Source organism: Dromaius novaehollandiae, chromosome 1 (genome assembly GCF_036370855.1).
Source record: "Dromaius novaehollandiae isolate bDroNov1 chromosome 1, bDroNov1.hap1, whole genome shotgun sequence".
Taxonomy (NCBI): Eukaryota; Metazoa; Chordata; class Aves; order Casuariiformes; family Dromaiidae; genus Dromaius; species Dromaius novaehollandiae.
The window spans coordinates 61,274,324-61,287,436 of record NC_088098.1 but is presented as its reverse complement, the minus strand read 5'-3'; the positions used below and the strand labels follow the sequence as shown (position 1 = coordinate 61,287,436).

The 13,113-nt window shown below is 42.7% G+C and overlaps 1 protein-coding gene across 2 annotated transcripts in view; it reads right to left on the bottom strand.

Annotated features, from left to right (window-relative positions):
• Window positions 1-4,386: 4,386 nt before the first annotated feature.
• DGKI (diacylglycerol kinase iota) overlaps window positions 4,387-13,113 on the bottom strand; it is a 226,149-nt gene continuing 217,422 nt past the window's right edge. For both annotated transcript variants that reach the window (XM_064514311.1, XM_064514314.1), the window contains exon 33: window positions 4,387-11,645. In XM_064514311.1, coding sequence (XP_064370381.1) covers window positions 11,529-11,645 — 117 coding nt within the window. In that variant the 3' untranslated portion in view covers window positions 4,387-11,528. The remainder of the gene's footprint in view (window positions 11,646-13,113) is intronic.

Sequence of the window (13,113 nt, the reverse complement as noted above, 5' to 3'; positions counted from 1 at the left end):
ACTAAATTGGTGGTGAATCAGAGTGCACTGGAAAATGCTCTTGAGAAGCACAGGTAAGACCCTGAGGTGACCTGCATGCCTATGTGACAGTCTGTTAATCTCTGCTGGATCTCTCCTGCACACACTGAATGCTGTGCTGAATGCCATGCACTTAGTAAAAGACTGAGATTTCACCAGGAATATTAACAGTATCATTAGCCTTTTATGTTACTATGAGTCTGGAGTTGGCTTATGCAAAGGTCTAGCACTCCTTTCCACGCACACACGCAAATTTTGACCCTTGCATCCTTTCCCTCCAATCTCCCCACAACTTTTCACAGCTTTTGAGTCACAACAGTCTTATAGCTCTGCCAGCAGCAGCAACCCAGCTCCACTGGCAAATAACACAAGGGAACTCAGCCCAGCCAAGGCATGCGCTTCTTCACTTTTATTCTGTACATTTCCACACAAGTCACAATACAGAAAAAGTGTCCAAAAGGAACAGTAACCAGCTCTTTCACTGTATACAGTTTTCTGTCTTTCCCCCAGTTTAAAATCTCCTTGTTTAGCAACACAGTGATCTAGATACTTTGTATAAATAGGAAATGCAAGAAAATCAGGGAAGAAAATACTTTCTCACTTTGTTACAAAAAACCCTCCCCCTTCCTGTATCCGTCTTTCCCTCCAGCTGATTACCTGGACCCTGATTCTCTGTTAAACATAGCTTTATTTCATGGGTGCTGCTGCATGCCTCTGCTTCCTTTTGCCAGCTAGCAGCCTCATGATGCACAGCTCTGGAGTGTTGTGCATGGGGTCAGACAGCATAAAAGAGCCCTTTGTGATGTTATTACAGCTCCTGGAACAGATGTGGGTTCAGATAATAGGATAAGTATGAATACTAGAACTCTGGATGCCCAAGAAATGTTGGCTGAACGTGTGTATTTATTATTTGGTTTTACCATTCTATATAGGGGACTAAACACATTATTGAGTGGTCCAGGTTCTGATCTCTCACACCTTAATTCATCTGGAATGAATTCAGTGCAGAGGAGCTCAGAATCTGTCCTTTATCCTTTCCCCACTATCTCCAGGAAGCAGGCAGTGAACATCCACAACAAAGAGTCCTCATTCTTCACCAGTCTTCATCGCTTATTTGCCAAGTGGCCAGAGCAGATGCTAGTGTGAAGGCAGGAGAGTCTGCTCACGCATTTGTTCTACTTCCTTCCCCAGAAACCTTTTGCATCAACAGACTTCAGTGGTGATTCCTGGGCTGTTGAAAAAGACTCTGTCATACCTCAATGGAAACAGAAAGAAGGACTTTCTGAGACAGGCCTTCCAAAATGAAACAGTCTGTGCTCAATGAACTCAATATGGTGGAATACAACTGCCCTAAAATTGAGCAAAATATTATCTTCTGGAGCTAGGGAGGCCACCTAAATGCCTTTATTCACTGGAAATGTCATTGAGTTAACATTTTTAACATGAGATAGTTCAAAGATTGAAATGAAACATGAAAAGCGCAAATCAGCTCATTAGAAACTTGTCATTCCCCCAGCACTCTTTACTATCTCCAATAAAGTCAGCTAAACCAAAAAGAAAAGCATGGGCTACTCCTGTCTTCCTTCTCAAAAAGTGGTTCAAAAAGAAGCATGATATTAAATGGGAGCAACAGTACAAGGCACAATGAAAAACTGATGAATGGTTAATATATAGCACTTTTCAGCCACACAGTGCAAAGCACCTTACCTAGGGGGTTGATATTATCACTGCTTTACAGATAAGAAAACTGAGGCACAGTGAGGTTAAATGACTTGCCCAATACTGTCACTCAAAAACAGAAATAGAAATAAAACTGCAACCCTTTGACTTGCTACTCTCTGCTCTATCCCTTTGACCACAGTACCTCCTGAAAGACGTGCTGGTTAATTATTACATGCAGCAAGTGCTTTCCCTGTTCTGTGACATAACGGTGTAACACATGGCTAGATTTGCAAGCTATCATGAGGCAGAAGCATATTATTAAACATGGTGATCTATTTTTTGCATAACCTCCATGTTTTGTAATAAAATAACAAGTCAGTTCCTGCTCAGGAAAAATCCCCATTGAGCTAGCAGTGACATTCTCATAAACCATCTTCGACCATTATGTACATTGCATTTTCATTAGCATACACTTGCAGCTCGATGAATCCTTAAGAAAATCATGTTTGCCCACAATGCATCATGGTTATTTTGAGTGAAAAGCTGCAAAGTCATAATTGCTCTGAAAGCTGTGCAGAAGCAAAGTAGGAATAACAGTGGCACAAAAGGACGGCATGTAGTTTGTAGCAAAATGTTCTGCTTACTGACTCAGAGAGGACCTGAAACCTCCATGGACTGCCAGAAGGTTTGTGTGGGAGATGCAGAATGCAAGTCCTCAGCTATAGCGTTGGCTAGACTTTCCAAAATCTTTCAAAAGCATCCTGTTTCCAAAAAGCCAACTGCATCCACAATGACTGGCGTAAGGTTTACAGTACAGAATAATGCAGACAAAAGAAAAATAACCTTCATTTCCCACTGTGAAAGAACACTTCACCTTGCAGAGCTTCCTACAGGGAAAAGGCTGGTAGGTATATTCCACCTTCCCTTCTCCAAGGCACTGCACTCTCACAGGGCAACAGCCAAGGCTGGCAACGTGCAAGTCCATTTGGAAAGGAATTTTAACCTTTGACTATTTTCTTTACCAACAGAGTTGCAGAACATGGAGCGGATGAGGGGAAATAGCAGCTACATGGCACCCATTACAAAGGGCAGTCCCATGCTGGCAGCTGTGAGATGAAACAGGTAGGAATCACCATTGCCGCTGGGGTGCCCTCCCCCAGCATGAGAAAAAGTAACTAATTGGGTGCAAAGAGCATGGGAGAGTCCTTAAGAAAGGAAGACAACTTCTACAGGCTTACTAATGTCCCTGTATATTTTACACTAGGCCTGGCACTGGCTGGGGTGTTTGGATTATGCAGCCTCCAAAGAGATGTTGCTTTTGCCAGTAATAGGATGTATGGATCTCCCTGCACATACAAGGCACCCCCACTCCCTTTCCCTAGATCTGTGAGGTGCAGCAAAAAGCTAGAGAGAGACAAAGCTCCCAGGAGCTGCTTAGTGCTTTGAAGGCTCAGCCACTTATTTGATTCCCCCAAAGCTGTTGTGTGATCAAAGGAGACAGATGGAAGAGAATCATTCTTGCAGTGATATGTAAATGGACCAAAAAAAAAAAAAAAAAAAAAACTGATAAGCTTCTGCCATCTCCCTGTGATTTTTGTGAGATACATGCAGTGCACAAAACAGTATGATAGCAAGGCCAGCCATTTCACACCAGAGAACAGCACGGTCACTCACCAATGGGAAGCAGCTGCCACATCTTGCAAGCACATCACAGAGCAACAGAATCACATTTGCCTTGCCAAAAATTATTTGACAGGAAAATGGTGAAGGTAAGGAATGTGACAGTAGACAAAAAAAAAAAAAAAAAAAAAAAAAAAAAAAAAAGTGTTTCTTTTTTCTATTGATATTAAAACTGAGTCTAGAATGGTCATAATTAACCCCTCAGGTGCGAATTATCCAAGTCCATCATGCTTCCAATCTCCTTAGTCCTCAGACATTGCAGCTAGCCCCAGAGGTCCATTTAATGCCACATGTCCACAGCCAGTACAGCCAGAATTTCAACGTTCCCTCCCCACAGCTGGGCATGGTCAGAGGAGATCCAATTGCCTGTGACTGTGGTCGAGCAAAAATGCCCCAGAGGGAAGCACCTGAGCAGGACAAAATAAGCCAGCAGGCCTTTCCAGTCACAATCAAGCTAGAATGAGCTAGGGAAGAAAGAAATAAGCAAAGAGAAAAGACCTGAATGAGGTGGGACTGAAAAGGATATAGCAGAAAAGGGAAGGAAAAGCAAAGGGCAGCCAAAACGATTTAAAATCAAATTGAAATGAAACTAGGTTCCATTTTTTCCCCTGTCATTAGCTGCCAGAAAGCTCAATTTTTATTAGCTTGGAAATTAATGTACTATATGCTATGGAGATAGGAACACTGTTACAGTAGTGCAAGACCAAAAGAATCCTCTCCCACTAGAAGAAAACAATTGGCAACTGCACCCATCTATTAAAACAAACACATCAAGAACAGTTTTCCTATTCTGATCCAAAAAAAACCCCCAACCCTATTACTAGGAAAGAGCCAAAGCAGGGGGACATGAGACAGAAGACGGCTATTTATTTTGAGGTGGCGTTGTTTCCATTCCTTTGGAAGGAATATTTCTGGCGTGGCTAAGGAGCAGGGAGAGATGTCATTGCACAGCTTTTGGCTCCTGTCTTGCTTTGCCAAGCTCCCAAGACTTGCAAACAAGAATCCTGTTCCGCATCAGCATGCGTGGGGATCCCTAGGGCACCTCCCAGGAGCCCCACACAGAGTGATGGCATAAAGAATAGGAACAGTGAGCTTGGAGAAGACATGCACCAGTCTCACTTTATTAAAAGTGGGCACATTTAATTGTGGTACAAAATTACTCACTACAGTGATATTCAATAGCTAGCATTGCAACTCCCTGCCCAGCAATAACAATACTACGGAATCCACTCTGCAGGTCCCCCATTCCTAGGGGCAAACACAGCTTTACTTTTCTAGTCTTGCCTTCTCCTTCAATTTTTTTGTGTCAATGTGCTACAGGGGGAAAAAAAAAACATAGAAAAATACGACTGTCCATTAGAGCCTAAATAGCCAGGCAGAATTTGCTCATGTCTGTTGCATCCAGCTCAAGAGCTTCTTGTTCTCCATATCTACGAACTTAACATGTTCCTACAGTTCCTAGATGGGGCCTGGATTCTTGCCTGTCTGTAGCAACAGGGATTGCTTTCTCCCTCTGTTTGGCCACAGACTGAGGAGAAAAGCAATAACCAAAGGTCATTAAGGCAGTTGGAACCAGAAGGCCATTTTCTTCATTAAAATAAAGTGTAAGGGTACAAAACAAATTGCTACCATGGTTCGTGCATTAATAGTTAAATAATTGCTGCGGTGCTTGTCATAGCAGAGCACTGGATTGCCACCGTGCGTGCTTCACTTACTCATCAAGCAGCCTCCTAGACAGGGACTAATTGAAGAGCCAGGTGTTACACTTTGTCAGCAAAAAGAGGCTGGCTGTAGATGAAGCAATTACATATGTCGTACTATATTGCTAAAAGAAATAGTGCTTATTTCTTTCATTTCAAAATGTTGCAGCTTCCTTGTACTTTGTCTTTGAAAGCTGGATCTGTTAATGTATTGGGGAACTCTGAAATAGCTTTCCCAAATCAGGATTCTGTCTCTAGATGAGGACAGAATGATAGACATCAATTGCTGAGGAAAATATGCCTTTTTATGCTTCTACTCTCTCAGGTATTTACCTTTTCCCATATGGGTGTCTTAAGAGAACCACTACCTTCTCAGGTTCCCAAAATTTCTTCCATGGAGGAGACTCAGTAGCATAAGCTGACAGATTTTAAAAGACTAAGCGTGAAATTATTTCCTTAATTATAGATGTGCTTTTGTTGCAAGGCATCCTCCCATATAGACTTTAGGAAATGTCATGTGCTGCATCAGAATGAGGACTTTTCAATTCCAGCTCCCTTTCTTTCCCACTCTGTTGGTAACTGGATACAAGTGTACTGCATAGGATAGATTGTCGTCGGCATCTTTTTTTTTTAAAGCAGTCTGAGAAACAAGAACCTGCAGCCTGGGCTGGAATGTGGCACCTAATAAATAAGGTAGGAGATAAGATTCACTCTGATGGCTGAATACAGTAAGGTTATTCAGCACTAAGCCTGCCTAATCACTGAAGTCAAAGGTAATGAATTTACTGGCATGATCAAGGCCTGAGGGAGGGAATTTTCCCCTTTTACAGCAGCGGCACCATGCAGAGGCCAGGAAATCCCTTGGCCAAGGGCGAGGGGAGGTAAGCCTGCCTCCAGTGCATGTGTACAGGGGACAGGAGAGCACTGCTCTCTGTGGACACCCTTACGAGCAGTGGTGCTGGAAACATGCTGGAGAGAGAAAGGGAGTCTCCTGAGCTCCGACACCTACAGAAAATCTCTGGTGAGGCAGTCTGAAGAAGCATGATGCCACAGCACAACTTGAGTACACGTAACCGCAGTCACTGACTTGACTACTGGGTAATTCATCACTCTCAAGCCAGCATCAAACAGAATTAAACGTGAGAAACTACCCAGGTGCTTAGCCTACTTCCGGGCAGGTTTTGCAGCCTAAGCTGAGTGCTGAGCTGCCGGCATTCAGCTGCTGCAGGTACCTGATATAACCATGCGTGTCTGCACTGCTGTCTCCTCAGCAAAGGCTGGGACATCCTGAGCCTTCTGTTCACCCCAACAGTTGGGCACAGGGCTCGGTTATAGCTCCGAGGCATTTCCACAGTCCAGCCACACACTGCATCCTGCACTCCCAAGGAGAGTTAAAGCGCTGAAGCTCAAGCCACTTCCTCCCATGTAAAATTCTCGTCTTCACCAATATGCTGACAAGTCAGTTTTGGCACATTACTGAGTCTCTGCTGCAATCAGCAGAGTGTGGCAGGCAGCTTCTGGGATTTTAAAACTGTAACTATAGACTATTAGGAAAAATAGTTGCCTACTTTGTTGCTAAGAAATCAAAATGAAAAGATGTGTACCACAGTGAACCTTGTAATATTGTCTTGTCTTGTAACTTCAGGGGCGTCCAGAAAAAGGCACAGGTTTATCATAAACTGTTTACAGGACTGCTGAAATAACTGCAGATACTCACATTTGATGCTTTGGACTAACTAGGAAGCAAATAACCAATGTCATTTTGTCTCAGGTTCAGAGGGGAAAATGGAGGGAGGGAAGCATGATGTCTGATGAATGGAAAAGAACAGATATAATGGAGAAAGAAATGTTATTTTCTATGTGGTAGAAGAGCTCTTACACACAACCTTAGACACCATTCTTATAAAGTACCCGTCCATGTATGTTATTCTGACATAAGAGAGGCAAAAAATGGGGGAAGGAAAAACGACAGACCGCGAATGGGTCAGCACGAGGAACTGTTTCCTTACTGGCGTAAATGAAGTACAATGACAGAATTGTCCTTGGAGTGTTTTCAAGGCATCCAAATTTCTGGCATGTCCATAGATTGCTTGAGTACCATTGGACTCCCAGTGAGCTTAAGACTACCGCTGCACATTGCCCATTTCATAGCTTTTGCCAGGGACCAAGGAATCTTCTCAACATGCTTTTGATACACTGGAAGCATCAACACGTAAGCACACCCCATAGCAGGTATCTGGGATGGCTGGAAGGAAAATAGCAGCTGCCTTCTAGGTGAGACTGTGCATTAGTGTCTTTCATTACCAAGCACATCACTATCACAGCAAAGACAAAGACAAAAATGAGCAAAAGAGGCCATTAAACACTATTCAAACGCTCCCACTGCCGCACCACCAGGAAAACCATGCGTCCATCCACAACAGCGCCAGCTCTGCACATACAACTGGGAAGATCAATGGCAACAAAACATCAATTTTGTTCTATTTTCTTTATGCCTGTGGTGCTTCCACAAGACAGTCTGTGTGTATCAGAGGACATCTCATGTAGTCAGAGTCCAGCCTACGGCACCATGAGTTGATACTGAGCAACTCCATCGCTGCCGGGGAAAAGCAACGGTGACAAGTGTCAGTAAAAACATCTACACAGAGACATCTTAATGCACAACAACACAGACAAGCCATCACATGAAATGGTGAAAGTGCCACTGGAGTCCAAGGCCCATTTCGTAAGCCAGTGCAAAATTTGCCTTGAACTCCTGCCTTATATGAGTCACTCAGCCTCACGCCTCACAACACTGCCTCAGGGATGCTATAGTTATTGAGAAATGTATGACCTTGTCATGTATTGGATAACACATAAAGATATCTCTAACATTGAAATATGAAATAATACGTGTAACTGATACTATTAAATAACAAAAGTATATTTATTTTATCAACATTATAAATATTTTCTTTCTCTCCATTTAACTTTAAAATGAGATAGTCAAAGCAGTACAATGGAACAATTCAGGAGCTCCTCAGTTCTACTGAAAAAGATCCCTTTAACAACAAATTAAGATGGAACACGATACTTTGTCAGTCCAGCAACCTCAGTAGCTGAGCATCCCTAGGTACTTTGTCATTCAAATTCAACAGTTCTCTGTGTGTGTGTGCATATGTGTGAGTTGATATATATATATACACATCTGTATATTTATAAATATATATATAACAGCACACACACATAAATAGACACAGCCACAGCACGGATAGTTCTAGTAAATCAAAATGTTTAACATGTAATTTAAGTGGGTTCCCCGCTGCACACTGGAATTTGGGCACAGCACAGTGCACACACAACGATACTGTACTAAGCTAGAGCTCAAGTGCTCAGAGATTCAATACGTTCATGTTACCTGTAACTGATGCTGAGTCTGCCTGCTTCTGCTGGCTGTCCAGAATCAAGAATCCCATGGTACTTTGAAAGGAGTAAGAAAATCCTGTGGTGGCCCCCAAACTCCTTCCCTCAACGAACCAAGTTCTGATGTCCCAAGCTGTATGTGAGCCATTGCAGAAAACAATATATGCTCTGTTACCTACACAAATACACTGCCGGTATCTAAAGGCATCACTTGTGAAGTGCTTTGGAACACCTTAAATATTAAAAGGCACTTCATGCAGCCAGGTCCTGTCCTATCTCCAGTGCAGGATTTTCTTTTCATTATACAGTAATGCCTCCCACTGAGTACACAAAGCAGGAAACTTTCCAGAAGCACAACAGTCTCCCTCTAATCATAGCATCATATTCCAGCTGCAGGGGAAAAGGCAGGCCAGATTCTCGTGCATGACCCAGCTCCGCTGAGGAGGCCGGGTGGCTCTAGGAGCACGGCTCTACCCATTCCTGCCAAGCTGCTCCCCAGCACAGGGGCTCTCTGTGCTGACCAAGAGCCACCAGAGCCAGCCCCACACCGGCCACCCCATGGGCAGGAGGAACAGATCACTGAGGAGAGGAGAACTGGGACAGAGGGGGACCAGACCCAACTCTGTTGTAATTATTTACCTGTGGCCCTCTGGAAATTATCTGCAATTAGAGCAAACCTTTGATCGTTCTACCTACTTTTGGGGACTTGAGGATCAGGGAGCTACAAGGGGCTCACTGGCCATCCTCAACTCAGAGGACACGGCTGGCCTTTACAGCAGTTAAGCAACCATCCTCAACTCAACTCAACCAATTTGGCCTCAGCACAGGAGCAAATCCAGCCCATGGTATCATTAAAGCTTTCTCCATTACTCACATCAGTAACACAAACCAAAAAGATACAACTGATGCTAATGTAATTCTTTTTAGTAAAATATATAGAGAGATTCCAGTGCACCTTTCCTCACAGCTGGAAAATGATGTAAGGCGTACCATGAAACCACAGCATGAGGATCTTCCCTATGGAAATTTCACATACACCAAAATTGTACTCTGATTTTTTATTTTAATAGTCGCCAAATTCTGTTCTAAAGTATACACAAACTGCCCTTCATCACAAGCCCCTGGATGATTATCAAGGGAAGGATTTTGGCTTCCATATTTTATTTTTTAAAACAAGAAAGGTAAAATAAAGATAGCAAATAAGACAAAATACATTTAATGTCACCACTGATCTATAGATTACAAATATATATAGTTTCCTTCCAGAGGAAGAAATACTGAAGAAATATTTTGCTCATATCAAATGAACTTTTGAAAACAGAAAAAATTAAAAAATGTATTTTTTCAGCTCCTCCCTCTCTGCCATAACAATCACTCTGTCAAAAAAAAAAAAAAATCACAGGAAAGGAAGGAATCTCATTCAATTCATTTCCACAGCTACTACCAAGGAAGAAAAACTTATCTGAATAATAACCTGAGTTATTTTCATGGGTTCCAAACTGCATGTAATCCTGATATCACCATCTACCAGAGACCTACACCTAGCAATAAATGTGAAAACAAAACACCAGTGTATCTTTCAAAACAAACAACAAAGCAAAATTCAAAAATCTATTGCAAGAATTATGCCAGGTGTGGCCCTTGAGAGTCTTCATGAGGACTGGTCAGACTAGGTGGAAGCTCTGCTATTTCTGGCAGCTGAATTGTCTTTACTGATGGAGAACCTCAAGAGGAACATTTTGTGTATGCCTGTATGTGTGTTTGCTTTTTCTTCTGTGGTTATAATCTGTGAGGTAAGACAGAGAACAGACAAATACAGAAGACACGGCTGGCCTTTACAGCAGTTAAGCAATTTAAGTTTCCAAGCTTATGGTGAGCAATGAAACAAAGAGTTGCCACTTGTTCCTTTCCAATGGGACAGCCTCTCTTTAAAATTTTGTTCCAATTTCCTTGTGGAATTGAACAGTTAGCACATCCAGCCAGAGGAGTTTTTCTGTTCACAATATGACCAGGTGCTCATTCTTTTGTTCGTGGCAGCAAGTCTATACTGTCAGCTTATGTTCTAGATTTGCTGCCTATGCCTGGCAGGAACTCAAAGGGGACTGGGTTAATAAGTCAGTCAGTCATAACTTCCTCTGTCTTGCACTGATCTCTCCTCAGCTTAAAACCCATCTTGCTGGAAGTGAAAAATAGCTATAAACTTTTAGACAGACCTGACACCTGAGTGGAACCAGTCTGTCGTGCAACAGAGATGTAAGAAACCTTACTGGTAACTTTCTGCTCTGTCGTACAACATGGATTATCCCGTAAAGCTCCTTTCCATTCAAATGACTGCCTCGAGAGGAAACCGTAACAATATACCCAGCAATAATAAGGAGGTTAGCTTTTGTTACTGCTGTAAATCTGTGCTCCACACACCAGAAGACAAGGCAATAGAGAGAATACTTTCCAAAAGTGAGAAAAATCCCTGGTGATTGAACACTGAGGAACCAGCTTCCGAGGGAACAGTAAGGGAGAGAACTCAGCAGGTGCAAATGTCATTTTTTCCTACGGGCATCCAGAGCTCCTCAAATTTTTTGCTACTGCCTGACCATTTGTGAAGACTTAACACAGATAACAGGTATATTTAATTGATGACAAGTGAGGGGAACGGGAGAGTGAAAGGAATGCAGGATACTGTAGGGATGGAGGAGGGCCTGGTTGGATGCTTTAATGTCCCAGTTAGTTTGGTTTCCCCCAAACCCTCTTCTCTCTTTCCTTTTTTTAATAAATTGTACAGATGAACATGGGAGAAGTTCATGCTACTTGCTGGAAGCAATAAAAGTAAATTTCCGTGGCCCATGGATTCCACAGACCTTTGAGTGTCCCGCCTCATCCATCATGGGCTAACATAAGGAACCTAACTGTTCCATGGCAAGACTCAGTAGCCCTTAGAAACTGGTGGCATGTCCTCAGATATTTTCCATGAGAGCGAGAGACACATTGATTCCATCAGCTTCTTCCTCACACGACGCCCGAGTGCCTCACGTGCAGCCTTATTATTTCCAAGAGTCCTCTTCCTCATTTTCAGACTGCCGTCTCCAGGTCCTCATGGGAAACCATCTGGTAGTTCTGTCGGCTCTCCAGGTAGGAGGCCAGATCTGGGTCACCAGCTTGCTGAGCCCTGTCACGAGGGGTCTTACCCTATAACAAAGGAACACAGATAGAAAACCTTGTGCTAACACTTTTAGAAGAACAGAGGAAAGTATGACCCACAGAAATTACTGCATGTAGGGTAAAAGCAAGTCTAGTCAAGATTTGCAGAATCAAGCAAATAAAGCTATTGTCAAGACAAGTTTTTCTATGAGAGTCATTCCATTCTGCAACAGCTGCGAGATTCTTAAGATTCTCAAAATCCATGTGTGGTTTAGGACAAATCATTCAACTCTGCAAGGAGATGCCATTTGATATATCAGACAGAAGGGCTCTCGTGCTTGAAGAAACTAAGTAGAATTTTCATTTTAGGGCTAAAGTTCCTACATGAATACAATGCATGTCATAGCTAACACTTGAAAAGAGCACTTCACAGACTACACACAACTTTTCTAAGGATATGCAGAGAGAGATGCCCAACATTTAAAAGAGAATGAGCCATATTGAACCCATCTCAACTACAAATCAATTTTCAGTGCATCCCTGTTCTACTGTGTTATCTGAGCTACCCTAAGATTACTGCAAAATTGGACCAGAAGTCTTGATTCTTAAACGTCATAAGCTATTGGAAATGCATTAATGCTCTCCACAAAAACACTCTGCTCCCTGCCTTTCTGGGCAGATGAAGATTAGCAAGTTAGAATCCACTTATCTGGATTTCAGCTGTTGCAGAAATTATCTTTGACAATGTATAGTACTCTCATCTGAAAAAGAGATGACCCCTCTCTCTGCCTAATAGGCTATTCCATACAGCATAATAATGTAGAAATTTTTCTTAATTGTCTTTCTGCAGTGAAGGTACTTCTGACTCTCAAATCCTGAGGTCTGACCACTCTCAGCTGTTGACCACAGGTTGCGTATGTACAGAAATGTCAGGAGGCAGCTTCTTTACCATGTTCCCAAGTGATCAGATTGTTATATTTACAGAATATTCCTATGTTTTAGTTTTCCCCATACATCTTCCTCAGGCCCAGACTCTGTTAGCCATGTCTCATCTCAAGCTTACACCAAGAGGTTATTGTTGCATCAATGAGCAAAGGGGCAAGCAAGGGCAAAAGAAAACTGTTAGCCATCCTCACAAAGCAAGTCAGCCATAACAATCAAGCCTCACAGACACTATGCAATCAAAACCCAAGGTTCCCCCAGGTGGTCCCTACCCACAGGCCTCTCTTTTGACCACACAGGAGGATGATGCTGCTGTGCCATGGAGATGCCTCATTCACACCCAACACACTAAATAGTTTCAGGCCAGGCTCTCACTATGGTGAAGATGACCCACGTTGGGGACTGAACTGAGTCTCTTGCACTTGTTTAAATCAATACAGTTTTCTAAATAAAAATGGCTTGTTTAAAAAGAAATGCTCTTGGCACACACAAGGAAGCCTCAATCATGCACACAGCAGGGATGGATGCTGATTGGTCTCGCTTGGCTGAAGTATTTTATAACTGGTTCACTAGG